The 26227-nt window shown below is 32.8% G+C and overlaps 1 protein-coding gene across 2 annotated transcripts in view; it reads left to right on the forward strand.

The window, feature by feature from the left end:
- The window catches only part of LOC149084962 (uncharacterized), a 95229-nt gene extending 71196 nt beyond the window's left edge, over positions 1-24033 (forward strand). Inside the window, exons 10-12 of one of the 2 annotated variants that reach the window (XM_089232704.1) lie at positions 4413-4496; positions 12051-12119; positions 22505-24033. In XM_089232704.1, the coding sequence (XP_089088830.1) occupies positions 4413-4496; positions 12051-12119; positions 22505-22513 (162 nt within the window). In that variant the 3' untranslated portion in view covers positions 22514-24033. The remainder of the gene's footprint in view (positions 1-4412; positions 4497-12050; positions 12120-22504) is intronic. The other variant, XM_089232705.1, reaches the window with a different exon arrangement.
- Positions 24034-26227: the final 2194 nt, after the last annotated feature.

The raw sequence follows: 26227 nt of genomic DNA on the forward strand, positions 1-26227 counted from the left end.
TTATGATATGTTATATTTCTTTACGCGCTTTTCTTGTAGAATATCTAGCAATGAGACAGTAACTAAACTTAGTTAAGCTGGTAAACTAAATTTTTTTAGCAAATCTTTAAATTTCACGCTTTTAGAAATCAAATATGAGTTTACAGAGGTCTGTTTAGCCAAAATTTGGGTACGGTTTCTGGATCCGTTACAAAATTCTGGATCCGAAAAATGGACTCTTCACGAAATAAAAATTAATAAAACCATAAATTTGGCATTTCATTTCTTTTGTGATAGATTAACTATATTTCACTCTCACAAAATTATTTATTTTCATGAAATTAATGAGCGCTTTCATAAAAATAAGGAAAATTTCCACAAAAACAGGTCTTTACAAAAGTCTAGACAGACCCCTGGTTTGATTCACATAAGAGTAACAGTGAATGTTCAGGGGGAAAACTTTACATTTCTTCGAGAGGAACCCACTTTTACTTAAAAAGGTCACAAGTAATTGAAACAAAGTGGCATCTCTAAGATCTTTAAAAAATTTTAAAATTGTGCAATATTTTTTATCTTGAAAAGAATAGCATGACAGACTGCTTGAGATTTGAGTAACAGTAATGCTATGTCAGTTATAGTATATAGTTTAAGGGATTTCAACTGAGTAGCATTGGCTGACAAGCCCAGATATTTTGTAAAGTTAATTTCTCAATGGAACATTTTTCCCTATATGCCTTAAGTTTGCACCTGCTGAAAAGTGGAGGAAAGCCTTCTTCATTAAAAAAAAAGATATGTCATTTTGAAGGGGGTTCAGTGATTTCTGCTGTGCTGCTTGAAGAGTTGAGTAATTTATCAAGTGATTTCATAATTTTTGCTGATATTTTGTTCTTAAGTATGATTCTTATATTTATATAACATAATTTTAAATGCTATTAAAGCTGTTGAATTAATGTAATACTTTGAAGTTTAAAGACAATTAGCACGAAGCTTCTCAGTAGTGATGAATTTTGAGCTTTATCGTAATGGGGACAACATAATCATGGCCCAATAAACAAAATTGAAAGTTCATTTAAATACAGCACCCCATATACACTGAAGTCTAGGCACTCGTTCCACACGAGCCCCTTCCCCAAGCAACTTTGCAAGGGGGTCCTGAGTAATTCATGAATATTCATTGCAGTACCACCCTGCATATGTTCTTGCATGGGTCATATATACAGACATTTGGCAACCCACCCCATCCTTTTTTCATATCAGAGCTCGTACAGCACCTCCTGTGCACGCTTTCTCCAGAACAAGCTTTGCAAGTGCAGCTGCATACATTGATTATTAATGTGACCTGCTCGTGCAAACGTAGGCCAGAGCTCGCAGTACTTACACTGTCATCAGATGGCAACTTATCTGAAGATGTCACTCTCCACTATCACTATAAAGATTTCAACAGCTGGTTGATGCAAAAGTAAGTTCAGGAAACAAAAAAAGAAGATAAATCCAAGGTCATATAAAACTTATCACACCCATTTTTCTTTCACATTCATATCTTTTATTGAGAGTGAATTCAAGTGCCCATTTAGATGTTTTCCATTGATCATTGCTCATATTTTTAGTTTTTATGACTTCTTGGTCAAAGTTGTCATTCATTTTATGACACTTCAGTACATCTAGCATGTTAAAATTCATTTGTTTTCATAAAAGTTACTGTATTCCCACACATTTTCCGGCATGCCAGAAAAGTTGTTCCACTGCTTCAGAATTTGACTTAAGTCTGATTTAGTATTCACTTATTTTCTTTCATTTTTTTTCAAAATCTTTTTAATCCTTGTTAATATGTAATTTAAAATTTTGCTCTTTGTTGAGCTAATCTTAATACAACATAAACTTGACATGGTTTTTAGAATGATATTTGAAAAAATAATTTAATGATGAGTTCATCATCACTGTATATTGAAACCTTCAGAAATTTAAAAACATATTTTAACTCTTTATAGTCTAAGGCTCCCAGATAGAGATTATAGGTATGTTTTTGATTTGTGAAAGGTGAGAAAGGAAATGAAAATTTCATCAGAGGCGGAAACCTGAAAAACATGTCTAAGTCGCATCAGTTTAGTGAGGAGAAAAATAGAATAGTCAAAACACTTGGATGAATCAATTTTGAGGGAAAAAACACAGCTATATAAAAGAGTTAAGGTGATCAGAAATAAGTGTGTATCTCACACACATTCAATTTCCAGCTATTACTGAAAATAATTAGTGTGGATTGGGATATACAATTCTCAGATTCAATATTTATTCAAAATTTCATGAGCTTAATGGAAATATTAGTGGCACACACAAGTATAATGAGTATACCACAGAGACAATTGTTCAATATTTGTTGAAGCAATGCTTATATAATAGAAAATGACCAGAAAGACTCCATACAGTATTTGGTTGGTGATCAAAAGGAACTAGAAAAACAATTCAATGAACTTATCTATTTTATATTTTACAAATTAAAAAAAGGTTTTTCCTTTATTGACTGTATTAAATATCAAAGTTTGTGCAGTGTTGCTGATTCAAGACACGGAAGCCTAATGACGATTTTAATTCTTGAAATGGATGGTTAGAAAATTTTCTGAAAAAAAATATCACATAAATTGAAGTATAGCAAGTGCTTAATAAAAATTAGAAAATACAAAGGTGTTTTGCTAAAAACTGCCACTTTTATATAAAAATATTAATTAAAAAATTGGAAACAAAATACATGCATACTTTCTGAGAAGTGGTTGTATATAATAAGATTATTTTAATTTAATAAGTACATTGTTAATTTACAGGATTTCCAGTGACCTAGAAAGTCGGGGGAAAAAACTCAGACATTTGGATGGTCAAGATTTTGGATTACATTTCTTTCTTCAGGAGTTTTGTTCAGCAAAGTCGGGGAAATGATCTAGCAGATTTTGCTGGAAACCCTGATTTAATAAATATAAATAATTAGGATTTTTATGACCTAAAGAATGATAGAAAATGCTGTATAAAATATGTATTTATGCCCTTAAAAATTGAAAACTTGCCTCATGAAGTCAAAAAACCAAAAATTTTCCTTTTCTATTTCCAGTAACATAATTTTAGCAAAATAACATGAGAATAAAGAACATATTAATGCAATTAATACTATTTTAAATAATTTGTTGCTTGGACTGAAATTCTACAGTTTACCAACATCCATATCACAGAATCAGTAATACAAGCAAAGTCAACAAAGGGATATAAGTAATGACTTATATAATAATATATAAGTCAACCTAAGGGTCTTCAAATGGACCCTCGGGTTCCCTCCCCACTGGCTCTTGTATTGCCTTGTCCAAAAACTGAACAATTTTAAAATATTGAGGCCTTGTTATATAAATCAAATGAATGATGATTCAATTTATGGCCACTATTGTTGAGGGGAAGGAACCTTTAGAACAAAATTAGCTTGCAACAAGTCTACTCCTGAACATTTTATCTTCAGCTTTAAGAAAGATAAGGAGGAATCAATGTCAATAGGAGGAATGTGCAGATGACCTGGATAACCAAGATCCACTCTTTTTATCGCACCCTGTCATTCAATAAGAAATTGAGATGGCTGGGGGAGCATTTTCATTGAAATATGCAAGAAACATGCTAGAAAAAATGAAATATGCCTTGAAATGACAAATTTTAAATAATCTTCTATCGCATAGAAACCGCAAAATATGTTAACTTTTTTTAAAAAAAATATGCAACGTTATAGAAATCCTACCCCTATATACTGTGTGTATATATATAATACATGCTGGAAATTGCTAACTATTCAGAATAAAAAAAACTCTGGTGCCACTCAATTTTTCCAGTGTGCCTGATTTTTTACACTGGAATATGTCAACAGGCTAGTCGTGGGTGGAGATACGGGGGCATTACGCCCGCCCCCAGCGTCAAAGGTGAAGTTGACTGATCCAATGTATATATGAATTGACATCATAGTGCCCCCAGAAATAATGACCATGCCCGCCCCCCCGCCCCCCCCCAGACTTCCGAGTCTATCTCCGCCTATGGGGCTAGTTTAAGGTGGCCACAACTCAAAAATTACATTTTTTGAGTTATGCACGCCATTAGAACAGTGGAAAATGGCTCTAAATATCCTTTCGACACCCCAACTCCAAACTTGGCTTATATGCTCCCCCACTGCAATTTCATGTGAACTCACTCCCATTAAGTACCATGCAAAGTGAATCTTTAAAACGCTAACATCTCAAAATTGTCAATTTTGAGTTGTTACCGTTTTGAACCAGCCCATTAATGCATATGTAGATTTTACATTTCCTATCATTGTTTTTATATTATGCACTTCGTATTGAATTGTTTGGCAGAGTTTGACCTTACAGGTCCTTGCTCTAATTTTAATCCAATCTTATTTTACTTTTCTTTAACAGGAGGATGCTATAAAAGATGTCATTGCCAAGATCCTCAAGAATTCAAACCTGCACGAGATAACTATGAACAAAGTGTTTCAGCAGGTAGTTAGTTGTCTAATAATAATCTAAATTTATAGTTAGTGATGTTCATGAAACTTCTCAACAATCTAGTACACATTCGTATGTGCAAGATATCTACTAATATAAAAGGATTGCAAAAATCGAGCAAAGAGAGTGCCAGCCATAGTGATCACACAAGCACATGGTTACTACAGGAGAGTCCTCGTACTGAGTGGTCAGAGTACCAACCTTTTATCAGAGATACCAAAAAAAAATCTGTCAAGAATCAACTATAAATTTCTGGTCTTAGTTTAGTAGTCCTCTGTATGTATGAAATGGCTAAAGTGCTTCATAAATGAATGGCTATTGACAATTGATAGGTATACATTTCTTCAAGTAAAGAGACGTTCTGGATATTTTTGCAGACGTGAGCTCACAAAGAAAAGTTAACTGGTCTCTTCCAGGAAAATCCCTAGTCCTCTTGCAAGTCAGGTAAATGCAATAGCAATACTATAGGTGCTAATGCCTCTGATTTGCCCAGAAGCCAGATTACTCTGATTTTGTTTTTTATCTTTATAGAAAAATCCCTAAAAATTCTCATTATGCTTTGCAAAAAATTGGAAATTCTCAAAGAAAATCCCCGGTTTTTGCAATCTCAAAATGACCATGATTTCTCAAGAAAATTTTTTCCAATGTTAAAATTATTAAAACACTTTCAATTTTTTGCTAAAATCTTTAAAAAAATCAATTTCATGAAATGAAGTGTTACTGCAAATCATGTGAGATAACAATCAGCTGGATTTGACGTCAATGCATTTTTTGTGCCTTGAATCGCGTGGTAGGTACTGAAAATTAAATTGTCTTTATCATCAGCTTTGTCTTTGGAATAACAAACGATGCCAGCATCATCTGTTTTCATTGTAAACTGCGAGATATAGCAGAAAACAATTTGTTATGAATCAGGGCAGTGGGCCTTTTGACCAGATGAGAGGAGATATTGAAATTGGAGTAATATTATTGAATGCACCTTTGCAATGTGCATTTGATGATACCATTGCTTTTGGCTTGCATAAGGTACTTTCTGAAATATGAACGTTTTAAAGTCTTCTTCACAATTTTGTCACAACTTTCTGCGAATGCTCCCATTACCATCAGGTGATTTAAAAGACGTATTTGCATCAAAAAGTCAGGAGGCCAAAAATATGAAAATGTCCAAAGAAAAATGAGTCATGGTAACCCTGAAAAAAAATCCCAATTTTCCCTTTTGTTTGTATGACATGCTTTCTTCTGCAGTGAAACATTTCCACACATGATGAATAACTATAGATTTTTGAGTCTTGGAATTGGCACCTTTGCAGTACACAACTTTGCATTCTTATAACACTCAGACTAGTGTGACACCCTGAAGTAGAGACTTTGCAGCCTCCCTTAGCTTCAGAAAATTGCCTCTAAATAGTGGCAGCGGGGAGAGAGATGGGTTTTCTCAGCCTAAATAACCCCACAGCGGAACATGCTGAAAACTGGCTGCAGAACAATCTCTGGAAGAAATTTTAGCAAAGAGCTCTACAGCATAGAAAATGAAAGGAATTTTTACTGCAGAACATTTTCAATCAGCTAAGGGCTTCTTGCTGAACAATGCAAAATTTTCTGCTTTGGAGCCCAATAATATCCTTAAAGTAATTTTCCTTTATATATAATTTGGGTTGAGAAAACCATCTCTCTAGAAATTTTCTTTTTTTTTCTTATAAAGGAACTAGAGGTGGGACAAATAATTTGACAATGTTTGGGAGTTGAATATTAGTTTTGCTTCAAATTGTTTTGAATTGTAAATAGAATTGTTCTTAGTTTCAAATTGAAAATATAATGAAGGATAATTTGTTATTTCCCTATAATTAAGAGGGTGTAATAAATTTTTATAAACACTTTTTTTTTTTGCATGTTTTTCCTTTTATTGCAGTTAAAAATGTGTTTGTCAATGGTAATGTCTAGTGTTTAATCAGTAACAAAAAAATTCTCAAAGAAACCTTAAATCACACACACAAAACTTCATTTTTCTCTCTCTCTCTCTCTCTCTCTCCCCCCCCCCCCCCGCCCCAAAGTGATATTTACTTTTCATGAATTTTGTTAATATTTGGCTAATATCATGAGGATGACTAATATCAAATGATATATCTCGTGACATTTATTTTCAAAATATATTATACAGACCTGCCAACTCTCCCGATTTTTCATTCTTCCTCCCGCTCTCCGGATTTTGGCGGAAAATTAGATGTTACGCGAGCTTTCACGTTGTCGTGGCGTCAATGATTACCGTCGTCGTTAAGGAAAACACCCATAGAGGACAGCCGTAAAAAATTCTCTCTGACTGCATTTAAGCAACTGGCAAAGACTTCGTTTTCTTAGCGTTTATCGGCAATTATTTATCAGGGGCATGACCTTGGTTGCCGAAATTCCTGTATAATCGTTATTGTATTCCATTAACAGCCGTACGGTAAACACGTTTTTTCATCCGCAGCTTTGTAATTTGAATTTTTTTTTAAATCGTTTCTTCCGATTAAACATCTTCAGAAAGAAAATATAAAACTTTAAGCTATATAAAGCTAAATATAAAGCTTTTAAAAATTCATATACCCAAGATTATCAATCACTGATGATAGCATCCACGAAAGGAAACACTTATACTTTATGAACAGTATGTAGATGTGATTTCTCTATTCTGCATGGAAGGACTGACATGAAATTATATTCTTCTCAGGGGCAATGCAGAACCTGCCTTGGGGGAGGGGGAAAAGAATGTAACTTTTTCTTAATTTATTAAAAAAAAAAAATTCCGAATTTTTTTTTTATGAACTTTTTTTTGATCGAATCTATGAGTGTCAGGGGGGGGTTCCCCCCCCCCTCGGGAGAATCTCCGGATTTCTGGATTTCAAAAGTTGGCACGTCTGATTATACATACTTTTAGTCTGAAAAATTAAATTTTTTTATGAAAATTAGTTTGCTTATAAATATATTTAAGAGGATTTGTTTGAACAAAATATTTCTGCACTATCTTTAAGTTCTATTTTGGAGTTATCCGTTATTAAAGTGGATCCTGATTACATTTTTCAAAAAACAGTCGTAAAAAAAGTAAGCAAGAGAATGTTTTAAACATAAAAATCTTACATGATATACAGAAGACTGGATGTTGTGAAGATATTTAGTCCAGTCTTCTGTATATCTTGTATTAACAAGTGGAGAGCGACATTCATGTCATAAAAATCTTAATGAGAATTAGTTTTCAGATCACAAAAATAAGACATACTAAGTGGAGAAGACATTCTAGCAAGATTGGCTATATATGCTTAAAACATTTAGAATCAGTATTAGATTGACATATAAAAAAAATAAAAAGACCTGTTTAAAAAATAGTGGTCAAATATAACGGATTTTCTTCTTTTTTTTTTAAATTTTTTCTTCTGGAGAAGGGACTATATTAGCCTCAAAAAAGTTGTGTACTATCGATTCAGTGTGATTTCATAATCCACCTTGCTGCATTTTACTGGGGAATCATTTATTCTAGAGGCATGCTTTCAATTAAAAAACTATCCAAATAACACATGTAGAACTCAAATACGGCATTTATGTTGCAAGGGGTTATATAGTTATTCAAATATATAAATTAAATTTTTTACAGACACCCTGTTCTCAAAACCCAATTAGAAAGTTTTGCCCTGTCACTCCTGAGTTCCCTCTCTCCCCCCCCCCTCCCCAAAAATCATGTTTCCACACAAAATAGAATAAATGGTTACAAATAAAAAATGATTATAATAAAACGGGAAAACCCCCTATTTATCCTGTTTCTTCCAAAATTTTCTGTGATTTTTGAATCCAAGTATATTGGCAAATATTGTACTTAGTTCCTTGTTAACATGGAATTTTTTTGTTGGCCTCAAGAGAGACAGGGCAACAACTTTATAATGGGGCTTTTGAGGATGGTGTCCATATAAAAGCTGATTTTTTTTATTTTAATTATACAATCCTTTGCACCATGAATGGCTTATCAGAGTTTTAGGCATTATTTCGATCTTTTTCTAATTGGAAGTACGCCTCTAAGATCAACAGTTGCAAGTAAAATCTGGCAAAAGGAAATATGAATAACCCTATATACAGGGTGTTTCAAAAAGAATCATCCGATTTAAAAAAATCATAACTATTCAGCTTTTACTCCATTTTGATCAAATAATACATAGGTAAAATCTCAAGTTGCAGGCAGTTGCCGACAGGTAGTGCTAACGCCTTTGACTGCCACTTCAGTGTTTGCCAAGATTGGCTTTTCCCACAGTTAGAAACCGATTTGGATCACTTCATTTTCCAGCAAGACGAGGCACCACCACACTGGAGCTTGGACATTCGAGAACTTTTGAACAATTGCATTTCTAAACGATGGATCGGCCTTACAGAACTTGACTTTTCAACATCACTGGCCTCCAAGCTTGCGGGAGCTCACAGTATGTGATTTCTTCTTGTGGGGGGTTTATAAAAGACTATGTTTATGTGCTTTCCCTTCCAGATACATGAGCCGAACTGAAGATATGCATAACAGCAGCCGTGGAAGCAATGAATGCAAACGTGCCTGCAAAAGTTTGAGACAAATTTGACTACCGTATAAATATGTGCACCTTTGACTACCGTATAGATATGTGGACACATTGAGCACCTTTAATTTGGTTTGTAAAAATACTATGATTAGCCATGTTTTAATAATATACGCATTTCAAATCAGCCGATTCTTTTAAAACATCCTGTATATTATTGAGCATATGAACAAATGTTTGACATTACAATAAAACTTCTCTTTAACAAAACCTGTCTTCGACTAACACCCCCACCCCGTCAAATCTTGATTTCACTGTGAAAATAAATATTAATAAAACTAAACTCTGGATTAAATGGAACCTGTTCAATGTGGAAATGGAAAGGAAAACTGTACCCTCTTAACGTAAAATTTCAAACAATGAGTGTTTTGCGACCAACAGACCAAGGAATCATGCAAAATGTTACTGCTCTATGGAAATTTTTTTATGCAATCTCTGCTTGCCAATGTGGGTTCTACATCATCCAACCCCTACATGGGCAAAAACAGATTCTGTACTTGATGCCGTGATATTAATAAGTCATATGTAGTAAAGTAGTTGCTTCCTGCAATTGTAACAAGATTTTTTTGGAAAAGTAGGCTTTCTACAGGAAAAATCAGTGCAAGGGTTGGATTTCCAAATGATATGCAAGACTTTCAAAATTTCATGCAATCTTCTTTCCATGGCAGCAGTGCTGAGGATTACATAAACAACAATGTACATACCAAATCTCACACAACAAATATTGACCTTTTCATTAAAAATTTTAGAGAAAGTCAAAAAGAAGGGGATGAACATTAGATGAAAGTCGTCATTTTGAAAGAAGAACAGTGTAGAGTGAAGTCTTATGTATAGATGCTGTAAAAACTTTGAAAGAATACATCATAATGACTCATGTTTACTATAATTTTTGAAGCAAAACCGTTTGCTGAAAGTCAGGCGGCAAAGGGTGTGAACTGCATATGGAAAACTTTTATGGACTACTGAAAAAAATAAAAATTTAGTTGTATTTACAGCACTGTTCTTTACTGTTTTCATTCACTATTCAGCAATGCAAATAACATTTGTAATGTACTGCAATTAAATTAATTTGATCTCATTTTTTAATTAGTTAATTACCAATTATGGCTGAAATACAGTAATCTCTCACGTATGCATCAGTGCAAGGGGACAAGGAAAAAAGACATAAGTGAGAAAATCATCTCGTGACTGAGAGATGACTATATATATACAGTTGAACTTCGGTGCAATGGTTTTTTCGCATTACGAGCAAAAATTTTGCTCTTTTTTATTTATTTTCATGTTGTCATAACTGAGTTGATGGTTTTTTGCTTTCCCCTACACATGTTATAGAATTTTGGGTAATATTCTCCCCTGCTGTCTACGGTAAGCATGCCTCAGTTGGAAAATTAACACAGGTGCGAGTGTGAATATTTACGATACAAAACTAGCTCTAGCATAGCAGCAATGCGTATATGCTCAGTTTTTTTAAATTCTGCTTAGAAAAAAAACTGGGCTGATTGCATTATTGAACGTGACTTTGAGAAGACTAACTCATTAACAAGAGCCACTACTTGTAGAAGAGATTTTGTGCTTGGGTAAGACCATAGACTGGAGGTTCTTGAGGATGGTATTCAAGAACTAGTGGTGAAAATGTCTAGAAGTGTTGATGGTAGATGAAGTTATGGATTTCTTTTGCATGCACCATCAAGAGTTTATGGATGGTATCTCGCCTGAGGAAGAGAAGTAAGGAGGAGTCCCTCACATAAAATGAGATTAGAGAGATGTGTAGAATGTTGGTGCAAAACTCTGTAGAAAAGAACCACACAAATAAAGCTGTAGCAATGTGCAATCTCTCTAACGACCACTGCAATTTATCATTTTCCTGAAATCCTAAAAAAGGCAAAAGCAAGTGTCATTGGATACAGTTCTTTTTGAAAGTCTTAAGAATAAGTTTGCAAACAACAAGGAGTCTGTAAATCATCCTAAATGATAGTCCTCCCTCTCTCTTTCTCTCGTTGTTTAGAGTAAGTTAATTTGTAAACATTGTATTGTATGTTTATTTATGGCATTATTTATATTATATTTATTTTATTGCATTACGTATAATTATTGTATTTAATTATCGATTGAATGCCGTTTTTATTAGTAATTTTTATGCAAATTTCTATTATTTCCTATGGGGATGTTTGATTCAAATAACAAGCACATTGGCGGAGCAAATTAAGCTCATTAACCAAAGTTCTACTGTATATATACACTAAATAGTTTGCCTTGATTTTACTGTTATTTATAAACATTTATAATCTTTATAATTTTTGCTTAGCAAAGTTTAATAGTTGATACCTTCAATTTTATTTTATTTCCTGGATTTGGTGTGATTTTATAAATCTAAACAGATTATAAAATTACAGCAGCTCTCAAAAATGACACAAGAAATCAACTCTTTCCAGAAAAATATATATATATATATATATATTTATCTGGCCATATTTTTTTACTGAAATGCCAAAATATGTAGTTTCTTAAGTACAAAAGAAATTGGTACAATGGATTTTTTGACCATGTGTATTCAAATATATACCGAACCATTTATAGTAGGCACCTTCAACCCGATGCTCATGAGCACCACGGTGCTCCCTGAAGCACCTAGAGTGCTCAATGCTCATGTTTGATTTCATGCTCGCAAACACTTCAAAAACGTTCCAATTAAACACCTTGTACAAATTGCATTCAGGGACCGAAATCATCCTGATTTCATGTATTTATATGTCAAACTTGCCAGAAGGGTGCTCTTCTGAAGATGATGGGTACAGGCAGTGTTCGCAACTAGAAAAAGGTTGAAGACTTCTGATATAGGGTAAACATCAAATGAAAGTTTCTATGTTAAGTTAGATTGTCTCATTTTTAGCATAAATATGTTTATGGACCCTGCTTATTTTATAAGTTTTTAATATTTTAATTTGTATACTTAATTATGCAGGTATGTGATGCCTTTCCTGGTCATGACCTGAAACACAAAAAAGAATTCATCAAAACAGTTGTGAAATCAGTGAGTTGTTTTGAATATTTTAATTTTTATTCATGGGTATTAAGTCCTGGTGCGCTTAGTCCTCATGTTCATAAAATGAACATACAGTAAAACCTCGATAAGTCGTCACCTCAAGTTATCGTAAAATTGTGACGGCATAAGCGGAGTGCCGTCAGTTTAAATGTGCATTACTGTAAAATTTTATAAAATTTAAATGTACAGTTAAACCTCTGTTTTAGGGAATAAAATAAGGCACAAAAGTCCTCTATTCCATGATCTGTCACCTTCAAATATGAATTAATTTACCTTTGAATAAGGGGACATTTCTATGGGTGTCCCTTATTGAGAGGTTACACTGCATAGCATTGTATTAAAGAATAACTTGCAGTTTACAACAGTAATAAATTTTTTTTTCAGATCACAAGAAAAAACAGAAAAAACCTTTACTTTTTCGAATTTTACTTTTCTTGTATTTCTTGCATGTATACAGGTGCATTTATGTTTTTTCCAGTAATTTTCTAATTTAGACTGAACAGAGCAGCTATTATACAAATACAACGCCACAACAGGCAAATTGCCCAACGAGGCGGCTGACCTAAGAACAAATGACTTTTTTCTTAACACATTTAGTGCTTTGAATGCTTCATCGGTTTATCCTTGTGTGTGAACAGATGTAAGGTAATCTCGAACAGTCTCTAAAGCTTCGAGAACTTTTGTTTCTTTAGGTGGCAAACAAATTTCCTGTATGTCACTTTCGTCACTTGAACTGTTACGTTGTTTTTTCTCTGACAGTTCCGCACATAACGCTTTCACGGTTTCTTCTGAACATATTGCAAGGTTGTTATCAATGTCCATATGATCAATGATATTGAGAATATGTATTTGAGTTTTGAAGATTTATGTCATCCAATAAATTGGGAAAAGTATCAGAATCGGGGTCTTCACTTTTCTGTGATATTAAATTCCAAATTTTGTGGGTATACTTAATTGCATCTAAAACGGACACTTCAAACTTTTTATTTTCTTCAACAGCTTTAAGTAAATCTTTAATAAGCAATTTTTTATAACCTCGTTTGAATTCTCGAATTACTCCTTGATCGAGGGGCTGGAGAAGTACGGTAACATTTGGCGGTGAAAATATCATTTCAATGGTTTTCAAATTTTCAAGACGAGTGTGAGCCGGGCATTTATCTACTATGATAGCGACTTTCCTTCTTTGGTTTGAAAATTGCTTATCCAATTTACGAATTTGCTATTTCCAAATTATTGATGACATCCAAGCATTTGAATTGCTATCATAATCCACTGGGAGGGATTTAATGTTGTTGAAGCACCAAGATTTCCTGCTTTTTCCAATCACCAGTGGCTTTAGCTTTTCAGTTCCATCCATATTCGCACCAAGCAAAATTATCAAACGTTGTTTACTTAGTGTACCCGCAGTACACTTTTCTCCCTTAAATGCTAAAGTTTTATCGGGCAAAAGACGATAAAATAGTCCAGTTTCATTGATGTTGAACACATCCGATTCAGAATAACGTGCTAAAATATCCTTGAGGATGTGATTTTTCCAGTGTTCTACCACGCTGACATTAACACATGCTGCTTCCCTGTTAACTTTCTTAAAGGAAAGACTATGTCTCTCCTTGAAGCGTTCAATCCAGCCATTACTGGCATTGAAACCTTCAATATCAAGTTCCTTTGCAATTTCTAGGGCTGTTTCTCTCAGAATAACAGCAGAAATAGGGACATTTTCTGATCTAATGAATTTCAACCATCTGAGAAGGACTTCTTCGATAACTTCAAATTTTGATTTTCGCAATCGTTTCCTTTGATCCATGCAATCACTTGCCTGTATACTTCCTTTGGACGATAAAATATCGTTCAACGTGGTCCGCGAAATACCGTGTTCCTTGGCAAAAGCATACTTCGAAACATTTGATTTTTCGAAAAGAGCAACCAAATCTTTTTTCTCCTTTAAAGATGAGAGCTTTCGCTTTTGAGACATCATTAATTTGAAAACGTTTGTAGGGTGGTTTAAAAGTAGCAATTTACTTACAGCATGTATATAGCATTCACTGACAAGAACCAGAATTTTCGGAGCTCATGTCATCATATGGCATGTCTTGACAACTGAAAGAAGACACTTTCTTTTTTCTCGTCAAAACTGTCGTCCACGCGCAGTCATTCAACAATGCAAGAATGTCTTCTGTTTTTTCTCTTCAACTTCGGAGAATCTATGGCGGGCTCAGGCTCATGGGGAGGGGGGAGGCAATGGATGAGTTGCATCAGAACCCCATTCCCATTTAGTGGCTATTCAGTGAACCACCATATACGTAAGAAGTGAAACCAGTTGACCCCACCCCTAGCAGCTTGATGACTGATTTTCTAGTGAAAGTTTTGTTTCAGGATCCCTCAATTAGGGGGGGGGGGGTTATGCTCTGGTCAATGTAAGAAAAACGAGGTTGGAAACCATAAATCTCTTCCCATTTGGAAGCTTTTTTTTTTTTTTTTTTTTATTGGAACTATAGAAACCATCTTTTTCTCTTTTCAAGCTTTCCCACAGTGACGAGTTAACCGAAATTAGCGACGAGTAAACGAGGGTTTTATAACATTGTTATCTATGAAAACTAAACTTGGACGAAGAAAAATGACGACTTATTAGGGCGACGAGTTAACGAGGTTTTACTGTAGTTTGCGTAAAACAATGTATGATATATATCGTTGACTGAAACAGACATGTGCAAGGGAAACAATTTTTTGTAATACCGATTTTTTTTGCAAGTTATACAAAAAGTGGGACTGACATTTTGCCCTTAAGTCTGGCACAAATTTGTAAACAACTACATTAAATAGCAGTCAATTAGAACTGATATTTAAAAAAAGTCTTTTCAAAAAAATTGCACTAAAAAATGCTGGTTTCTCTGCACAAGTTCAAAAAAAAAAAAAAATTCGTGAAAAATTTTTAACTATAAAATACAGTATGTACCCACAAATGTGTCATATATAGTTTGATATATGATAACACTTCTGTCCATAGAAAGAAGTAGGTTTCTTGTGTATAAAGCAATGTAGGTTTGTTATAAGTAGGGTTAGGTTTTTGACATGACAATCATCTAAAACCTAAATTAATGCTTTTGAATAATATTAATATTTATATTTTGATAATATTTATAAGTCAAGTAAACAAACTTTCAAGAGTGTCAAAATTAGAGTGGTGCATTGCCAATAAATATTAATTAGCGTCATTTTGAACGAACCATAGATTGACGTCAATTTTTCAAGACTTGGCAACTTTCAAGACTGTAATGTTTGACTCAACGTATTAAATGGTGACCAAACAATCCTTTCAAAATGGGCTCTGTTACCACAATTTTTTATTCCAAATGGTTCAAAGCCAAAATCGACTTCCAAGATTTTTCAGGATTGATATCTTCATTTGATTTCCAATATATTCCCATTTAATGATAGCATTGTAATTAAAATACTGTTTTCATCTGGGTTGACTCTCATGAGGAAAAAATAGCCTATGTTATTCCATTGTTGTATAGATATTTCACATCTCACTGTTGACTGTATTGATCTGATTCCAATAGAACACTTGGATCAAAATTATTTTAATGTTGGTTTTTGTAGTAATAAAATCTTAAATAAATCGAAATTAAAACAAAATTAAAATACCAGCTAGGAGTAATTAACATGTTAGGGAGCCTGATGCTGTGGGTTTGTGAGAACATCAAGTATACGAAATATACAGGGTGAATTTCGCCTAATCTTCCAAATGAAAGAGGGTGATTGAAATGAGCTCAATTGGAACCACCATAGCAACTCTATACAAATACAACGCCACAACAGGCAAAATGCCTAACGAGGTGGCTGAGAAAAAGATGCCTATAACAAAAATGGATGTCATATATTTCAAAAATACGGCAACTCAATTAAAAACACAATCACAAAAATTAAAAACAATTTATAAAAACTCTGTCCTATCTCTCACCATTTTCAAGTTATGGTGGATAGAAGGAAAATGTGTCAAATCTGAAAAAAAAAAATCTAAATTTTTGAAGTTCCTGGAAGACCGGCATGCAAACTAAGCACATATTTGGAAAAAGCAGAAAAAAATCTTGTAATATGACACCATTTTCATCAGAATCTTTGAATTTAATGGCGAGCTACAATCACTGAAAAGATTGGCAAATTACAAAATTGAATTGTTGCCGAAATCTAACTGCCAATTTTGCAAACATCCTTTTAACTACAAGTAATGAAATTTTCCATGACTTTGTTTGTGTTGTACCAGCTTCTGAAAGAGCCTACAATAAACCATTTATCGGTATTCTAGTTCAGAGGAAATTTAGCCTTTTAGAGAGATGGATGGCTTTTTCTCAGCCCAAGATATCAAGGAAACATCTATTTTCTGGACATTATGCTGAGGTGAACTCGGAAAGAAGAGTCATCTTGTCTCCACCGGGACAAGGCAAGGGTCGTGTCTCCAGTGGGTGTAGATGGTAGCATGCTTAACCGGTATGCAAGAGGGCCTGGGTCCGTGTCCTGGCAGAGACAAAATGATTTTTCTTTCCGAGTTCACTTCAGCATGATATCCAGAAAATAAATGTTTCCTTGATTTAGTCTTTTGTTTGCAATATATCACTGAAATCAGCATTTTTCAGAGTAGACATTCAAAACTGGCTGTTACAGATTTTGGCAACGATTGGATTTTACACTTCGTCAATCTCTCAGCGCTTGTAGCTGGCCATTAAATCCAGATATTCTGATGAAATTGGTGTCACCTTATTGGATTTTTTCTGCAAAATCAAATTGTTCAGCATAGTGGGGGGTGCAGCTGCACTGAAAACCATATTGTACATAGAACAGGTTGAAGTCATGTCTAGCGATGTGCTTATGAAATAAGAAAAAATGAAGTCTCTTCAATTTATATTCCTACTCATAAGTAATTCAAGGGGAAAAATAGTGTTCTCTGCAAGTTGTTTTTCTGTTGTTTTTGCTCATCTTTTTTTAATGAACTTAAAATTTAAGTATTTTTATTGTTTTTCATATAATTTGAATAAGAACCCACACACATACCTACCTTAGATTATCAGGACTCTGCAGCATATGTATATGTATGTATATTCTTTTTATAGATTAATTATGGATAGAGATGTTTTCAAAAATCTTATATCTGATTGAAAGTATTTCATGAAAGTTGGATTTGACAGAGAGAATTGTAAATGTATTGAATGGCATATTGAACTAGTCAACATGACTGCATTACATGATTAGCACTTCCAAGCCTTACGCAATAGAGAGGCTGATATTATTGCAAGAGATTGAATATTTAAGTTCCTATCATGTAATGTAGAGGAAAATAAGCTTGCTTTGAAAGGAAATAAAATTTAAATAGGTTAATAGTAGAATTGAATATTATGTGTCTCTTCTTCATCAAAGTACTTTCTGACGAGTTTTTTGGTTGTCTCATGCTCTCCTCACCCCACAGAAGAGAGATTAAAACTTTAGCTTGGGCCTTATTTTACTTTTAATTTTATACACTATAAATTTGCAAGAAAATTAGCATAGTGGGCAAAAAGTCTGATCTGGAGGAGGGATATTGCTTTATTCTTAATATTTTACGAAAACTAAATAAGAAATATGATTTTGGGATTTCTCTGAAAATGTAATTTTTTGATTCCTGGGGATTCTAGAATGTTGGGAATTTAGAAACCCTAGGTGGAATTGTGTTAGTGTATTGTAATTTTTATAGTTTTTTACTGGGCTGTGTTTGTGTTCAACAATTGAAGGAAAATTAAGCACCAAGTGGCAATTTGCAAGCTGTTTAATGAGATACATAAAATTTACCCATTTATTTTTTTTGTTAGTGTTTTTTTTTTCCTTCAGCTAGTTGATGGAAATAGGATCTTTTCTCATTGGGGCCAAAAAAATTTGCAAGATTTTAAAATATAAATTTCTTTGTAGTGTTGCCATATTTATCAATTTGGAAATCATTTAATCAGTTGTTCAGAAACTAGAAACTTACCATTAATTTACAAATGTAAACACAAACTCATCATGCCATCAAAGGTTTTTCTGTTTTTATAAAGCAAATTTGAATTGTCCCTATGCTTTTTATTATGAAAGTTATTGAAAGTATATTGGGTCATCTTATACACATATGCAGTGGTTTTTTTTTCCTCCAAGTTATTGAGTAAACGGGAAGAGTTTGACATTATTTCTGTTCTTCGATCATTTTTTTTTCACACACAATGTCTGGCTAGTTTTTTAAGCACTTTTAAAATTTGGTCCTTATAGAATTTGGCTGATTTGCTGGCACTAAAGTCATTGTAAAGGGCTTTTGAAAGCGTGTGCATCAGTAATAAATTTTCCATGCAAAGAATTTTAAATGGAGTGATAAAAATATGAAAACAAGATGGTGCCAATGTTTGGTGAGTATGGTGGATGTGATAAAACATCTCAGCCTTTTATGTAATTTGATCTGGCTCAATTGCTTTCCATATACCTAAAGCAATTAAGACAAGGTTGGTTTTTCGTCTTTTTTTCCCTTGATTTCAGTATCTTGTCTTGCACTGAATAGCAATCCATATAGTTTTTCCAAATAGGTTTCAAGTAGGTGGTTTTGAATAAGTTGTTAATTTCAGTTTCTGCCTTCATAACATTATCCACTGCAACAGATCTTGAGTTTGATTTAGAAAAACATATTCATAAATGTTTCAAAAATTTTGAGCTGCTTTACCTGCATTTTTGAAAACCATAACATCAAACCTCTAAAATTCAACTTTTGATCAACCATACTTAACCCATTTGCATCAAGAAGCAGAATAATCTGTTCACATAATACATTAAATATTTTCCTTTATCAATACCTGGTGATACGGAATAGATATATTAGTCAGAGGGATGTATATAGATCAATACTATGTAAAACATATGCATGATTACAGTGAAAATCAAACTAGGCAGACTTTCATTTTGATCATGTTGCCATAAAATGTTTATTTTAATATAGTAAAAAGACACCCCAGCAACTAAAATATGCGAACTAAATACATACAGAAGCTTTCCAGTCGATCCAATAATTGCACTTCACATTGTCACGAAGCAAATGAGACGAATATATTTATTAAATCTAAGCACTGCTAGTGTTACAGGTAACTGAAAAATGTCCATCCACTTGGATAAGGCTGGATTGGAACCTACAACCTTTCGACTACCAACAAATTGTCTTAGCCAACTGCACCGACTGATGTAACTTTTCTAGCTGGCAATACATGCCCATTCCAGGTTTTTTAAATTTTAGTTAAAAGCAATGAGTAATAATAACCTTACGAGATGGGGTTTGTTTTTGAAACACCCCTTTTAAACATGGTTTGTATGGGTAAGGGGAAAAATTTTTACATAAAAAAATCAGAGAACATCATTCATTTTTGTTCTAAAAACCTGGAAATTTCTGACAATCAAACTAGAAAATCGTGATTGTCGTCTGATCGAAAGAAAAATTCCCTCAAAAAGGGAAATTTGAGAACCTAAATTGCAAAACGATAAACATAGTAAATGTTGATAATATGTAAATCTCCCAGTGAAACCAAAGAAACTGTAGATACTGGCGAGAAGAAACAATCATTTTGTATGTCTATGTGTAAGAGCGTTGCTGTATTGCTGTGACCTTATCATAACTGAGCGTCGTAGAAAGCTATGCGTAAAAATATCAAAAAGCTTGGTAGTTATAATTTCATAAGTTGACTTCAGCGAGCAGCATTGGATGTAGCATGTATATATTTTGATTTTCTAAGTGGGTATTTTTTTATTTTAAAATGATAAAAAAACTTTCAATCTAGAATGGGTGAATAAAAATCTTAATCCTGAGTGAGTTGATTGGATTGAAGCAGTCGAAAATGATTTGTATAAAGTGTAGTGTTTGGCTTTGTGGCAAAACGTGCAATTTGAGCAAAATGTACTGACAAGCTATTCAGAACTGTGCCAAGCATATAAAATCAGAACAGTTTTGTAAACAACCCCTGAAAACTGATCTTTTCTATTGTAACGCTAATGCGAATACAGTGTGTAAGCCGGCTGCAAAGAATTGTGATGCAGCGAAACCAACTACATCTTTGACTAATTATGTCACAAAGAAAACAACAGTGGAGGCTAAATTCTTATGGGCATTGAAATTAGTAATTAGTGTTGGAGAAATTTTCAAGGTCGTGAAAATTTCTTCATTACCTGTAATGTATCCAGATATTGCAAAAAAGAAAAATCTTGCATTTCTTGATTGTGTTTCATTTTTCCCATCAGGTGTATTTAAAAAGCACAAATGCATGTATGAAAAAATGCAGCAGTTAATAATGTATGCAACTATGATGATTTATTATGATAATTAATTTCTTTTATTATTAATCAAAATATACATTGAATTTTTTATTTAAGAAATTACTTGGAATTTTTCGAAAATTTGACTGGAAAAGTCAGGGAAATTTTTTTATGAAAATGAATATAAACCCTGTGTAAATTATGTTCACAGTGAGAAGTCAACTGCACTATAGTGGGTAGCTTCTAAAGAAGAAAAAAAATTTTAAATATCATATTTTAAAAAAAATCATTAAAGTCAGTGACATCAATAGTTTGATTAATCTTGTATATCTTCCTGCAGAATGAATGCATTAGACAAGAAAGTATAAATGCATTAGTAAGATATATAAAATTAAGTCATTTGATTTTGCTTCGTATTTTCATGATGACTTTTTTAAAAAATAACTACGTTTTGTTAAAAGTTATATACAGTAGATTACACTTATTACAATCACAGGTAATGTTATTGTTCAAGCATTATCACTTTTGCTAAGTATGGATTTGAACCAATATCGTAACATGAGGAAATATTTGTTTAGAGTTTATCAGGACACAGTTTATGTTGTCTTTTTTCCTCCATATTTTAAAGCTAGGGTTGAACCACAGATTCATTTTTTCCTATAAGTTATTGTTATCGATCTGCAAAACTGTAGAAGATCAGACAGCTCCTTTTTGACAAAAATTTCTGTACTTGGGTTCACAACATCCTAATCAGGCCATAATAGCTGCTATGATCGGTATATGTATACCTTTTTTTGCAATTTCTTTTCTATAGTGAAGGCATATGTAAGATAAAAAAAAAATTCCTTCAGTTCATAGTCAGTTTCTTTCGACTGCATTCACAGTTCCTCGGCTGGAAGAATTTCACAAGGGAATCTATGGAAATTATTGTACCATGTAAAAAGTATCGTAATTCGGACGGCACATTAGACAGTTCTCCATTCCAACTCCTCAAAATTTCTGAATAAAAAAAAATATTTTAGCTTATAAAGGGTGAAAAAAGTCCTGTTCTAACAAAATTAAAAAAAAAAACAATTTGACATTTTCAAACCTATTGGAAAGAAAATAGTTATCCCGTATGACTGAATGGGACATATGGTCATCGTACTTAGAACTGGGATTTTTTACAGATGCAGTTATCAATTGGTTAAAGTTATCACAGAAACCCGCAAGTCGTAATGTGATCACATTGAGCGGCGTGCATTGTATTTATGAGTTATTAAATTTTGTATACAAGTATTAAATTAAATATACAGTAGACTTGTTAATCCAGCACATGTCAGACCCGGGTGTGACTGAAAGTTAGTTGAAAAAGCTCATTTGAATAACAAACTTTTATGCACAAACATGCAGTGCCATGTTTTCTTCTATGCTCAAAGAAAACTTGTCTAAAAATGCTGGATTAGTGCACGACCAGATTATCCAGAGTTCATCGTACTTGTATTTCATGTGAATTTCTTAATATACAGGGTGGTTTAAAATAAACAGCATTCATTGGGGAAAGCGTGGTTGGAAATTTCACCCAGAGGTAATTGGTGGTATTATTCACTAGTGGCCTGCCCGTTAAAATGCCATTGATTAGGGAGGGAATTGTACATGCAATATTCATGATGGGATCAAGTCACCAGTGGTTCAAAATTTCAGCTGTGAATAGTTTTGCACCTCACACAACTCAAAAATATATGTAACATAATTACTAATTATGATTTGGTCACCAGAAGTGTAAAAGAATGTAAATGACAAAGCTAAAATTATAGTTAACCTCCTCAAGTGATTGTAATTTCTTTTGTGTGTTTGTTACTAGTGAATATAGTATATCAATATGCTTTTTGGTAGAGCATTAATATCATTGGTCTGGTTTAATTTTTAGTCTTTCCTTCCCCCATCCCTTGAAGGTTGGCAGATATGTTAATTCTTTAGATTGTATTCATATATTTCTGATATTTGCTATACCTGCTATATTTTATACTTTGATACTTTGCTATATCTGATATTTGCTATTAAATATGTATAAAGTATATGTTCAGTATTTTGATTTTATTTTTCAGGGAATTTGATTGGAATCTGAAATACCCAGTTTAAGCTCCTGGTTTCTTATCTCATTTTTATGTGAAGTTTTGGTTCCCACATCTTTTAAAAACTGTCCATTCTTGATATTTTTAATTTTGTGTAGCAATTATTTTTTAACAAAGTTTCATGTTCATCCATCATGTAGTTGATTAATTTCCATGTTTGAACGTGAATGGTATTGTAACATTTGTAACAAGAAACATTGCTATTTTAAATTTATTTGCCTTTTGGTTTAATGGAAATGTGAGGGTTTTACCGTTTTTAGATATGAAGTATGATACCTTGCCCTTAAAAGCAACTTCAGTTTTCCAAAGTAAAATTAAGTACCAAATCCCATGATGTTTCTCTCAGTTTTATTTGGTGCAAAATATGATTAACATCATAACAGCAAATAGTGAAGAAATATTCCTTTGAGTTCAAATACTGAAGTTACTCATTTTAATAAGTACTTCTATTTCTTGCAGCTGTGTGCAAATTACAATAAATTACATAATGTTTTTATAATATTCTATCCTTCTTACTCCTGATTGTAATTACTGTATTTCTTTGAAAAGGCCCCACATTAGTATATGCTTTTCCATGATGAAATTTAACATTCACATGTCTTCCCCAAAGCAGAATGTTTTGCATTGTTCTGCAATATGAACCTTCAAGGTGGCTGAAAATTTTCTTCTGTAAAAATGCCTATAATAGTGTTTTCTACGCAAAGGTGTTTTTTCCTTATTTACTTAAAATATTCCTGAAATTTTTCCACTGTGTTCATCACAGTTTTTGGTGCATTCTGCTTTGGGGCATGTCTGTTCCCTTATATTTCACCGTCATATATTTATTGGAAAGTATTTTTTAATTATATCTGGTTTTATTTTAAAACCTGACTCATAAGTCAAGAATTGATATTTAAAATAAGGTTTAACAGTGAATCAAAAATTAGGCACTAGTCAAATTTCTTCAGAGGGTTTTTTTTTTTTTTTTTTTTTTTTGAGGCAAACTGCATAAATATCTTTTTTTCCCTTTGGTAAGCTTTTTTCATGTTAGATGCACAGACATAAATTCTGAAAATCTTGAAATCTTGTGTTGTCCTAGGACCACAATTTGTTAAGCACACATAGAAAGGTTTAGGTACTAATACCAATTTTTGAATCAATTTTGGATTTATCAAGCTCTTATTTAAAAGTAACAATGATGTTCACTTATATTCTGGTTTATTTTTTGTTGATTCCTTTGAAATGGCCTCTTTTAAACTCAGAGTGCAACAATGATTATTCTGAGAAATTCTGTATTTTTAATAACCAAATTTACTAGTTCCCCATAAACACATAAAATCTGGCAAATGAAGAAATAAAAAGTAATTGTAGGACAATACAGAGTTGGGTCCCTCTTATAACAAACTTGTTTTTAGCAAGCAAATAAATGTATTTTGTTTGGTATAATGCTAATTGTACCTCTTTTATTAAGCTGGTTTTTCATGATAGCTCAGATTTAGGGGGGTTTAGAAAAGAAAAACTTGAAAAATATGCTAAAATGAAAAATAAAAGCAAGGAAAACCACAAAACCAAGTTTCTTTTACCTCTCCCATAATATGGAGGTAATGCACTTGACCAGGGAATGCCAATCAAATAAATCAACAAAAGGCCTATCACATTAATGTCTGCTGTCAATGTGCATCAAGAATTTCTCTAAAAGGGAGGAATGAATGGAAAAGAAACTGACAAATCTTAGAATATTTACGAAAAAAGTAGCTGATTCTACCCTTGCTTAACTTCTGATGCAATTTGTTTGAGTGTGAGAATCATTGCTGGAATTTTTCTTCTATTTTTCTGCATTCTTTTATTTTTTAGGGGGGGAAATTTCTAAAAGAAAAAATTTCAATTTTTTTCAAAGATAAAATATAATAATAATAATAATAAATATAAATATAATATAATATAAAATATAAAAATAAGTTGTTAGAGAAAAAGGGTAAAAAAAATATTGTATTTAATATATATATATATATATATCAAATATTGATATAATGTTACATATACTTGCTATAAGCACTTAATTTCTGTAATTTCATTGTTTTGAACACAGATTTAAACGGAGCAACTGGGTTTTTACTAGCATTTTCGTTGGTAACAAGCTCCTCGTTATATACCTGTTTCTTTTTTCAATAGGTCAACCTGTATGTTTTCACTAAATCCAGAGTCTATCATGCCTGAAACCAATGAAATATTGAATACATTTTTTTAAAAATTTCTATGAATATTAGAATTTTAAGATTGTTCGCATGTGCAGTAAGTTTTTCGTTGTATTTTTTTAATAAATGCATAAAAATAATTTAACTCTTGAAGGGGCTTTTTTATGGGGAGAAAAGGTGTCATATTATATACAGTCAAACCTCTTTATCTCGAAACTGGTGGGACGGAAGAAAATTTCGAGAGAGAGTTTTTTGAGAAATAGTTTTTTTAGTAAGAAAGAAAAAAACCTCCAAAATAGCAAAAAAAAATTCAGTGATAAAAACTAAAAAATACTGCATTATATTTTACTACATACTATTGAAATTATTGGTCACACAATCAATACTCAATTACAGTGTATGCAAATATGCTAAAATACATTCAAATTTTTTTCTGTTCAATTCGCTATTAGCTACATATCTTATTTAAAATAATCTTTAAACTCAGATTGATACATATTTTTTGCTCTTTGAGAACCTTCACAATTTCATCCATACTAGCAAAGGCTGCAAATATTTTGGGTCCTATATTCTCAGTTTGCTTCAGAAAATGGTGCAGCGTTTTTACAGCATACATTCAGTTCAGCACCTTTCCCTGTGACTTTTTTCTAATCCCTCTGGAGCATCTTCTGTATTTTCGTCACCTGAGTCGACCATACATTCAGCAATAATTTCAGTATCAGTCAAGGTGCTGTAAATTTGTAGTGAACTGTCCATTTCCACAAAATGAAAGAATGAAATTTCTAACTTCAAATGTTTTTTATAGTAATGCCCTAATGTTCCGAAATTTCATCTTTATCATTGCTCTGAGAATTGTTGAAATTCAAGTGAATCACCAGATCTGAGCCTTCGTCACTGAGATTAGTGATTTCAAACCCGCAGCTGTATTGATGCAATTTTAAAGTGGCTGTTGATTGATTTTTTTTTTGCCGTGCTGAGAAAGCCATCCACATGGCATTCACCCCCGTCAGTCATAGTATCCGCTTATGATTGAAAAGATCCATCAGCACAATGGGCTGCAATACGAATAATCCTTTCTTAAAAGTTTCTTTCACCTCCAGCGAAAAGCCAGATTCGCGTGAAAGAAAAGGAATTTCAGTGTTTTCTTTTTACTATCATTGGGCTTGGCCTTTTTGAGACAGTTTTTCTAGCATTATACTTCGAGACAGAGGTGAAAATGCACTGGTTTAGTACAGTAAATGCAAGGATTTTTTTCATTTTTCGAGATAAAGAGTTATTTGAGAAATAGTTTTCGAGAATGAGAGGTTTGACTGTACTGGCTATAGAGATGCCATCACAGCACTTCTACACTTTTAATATTTAAAAATAAATATCATCATTGTGTTTAGCCAAGAAAAAGGCATACCATTTGATAAGAAATTTGTCTCTAGTTCGAAAAAGAAAGTTTCTGTTAATGAAAAAACAAACTCAAAAATCAGTTTTAGATTAAATGCAAACCTGTGCTCTCTGGTAATATTAGTTT

This window comes from Pholcus phalangioides, unplaced genomic scaffold, assembly GCF_987345545.1.
Source record: "Pholcus phalangioides strain wild (caught in Gottingen) unplaced genomic scaffold, Ppha-v1.0 ptg000007l_1, whole genome shotgun sequence".
In the NCBI taxonomy this organism is placed as follows: domain Eukaryota; kingdom Metazoa; phylum Arthropoda; class Arachnida; order Araneae; family Pholcidae; genus Pholcus; species Pholcus phalangioides.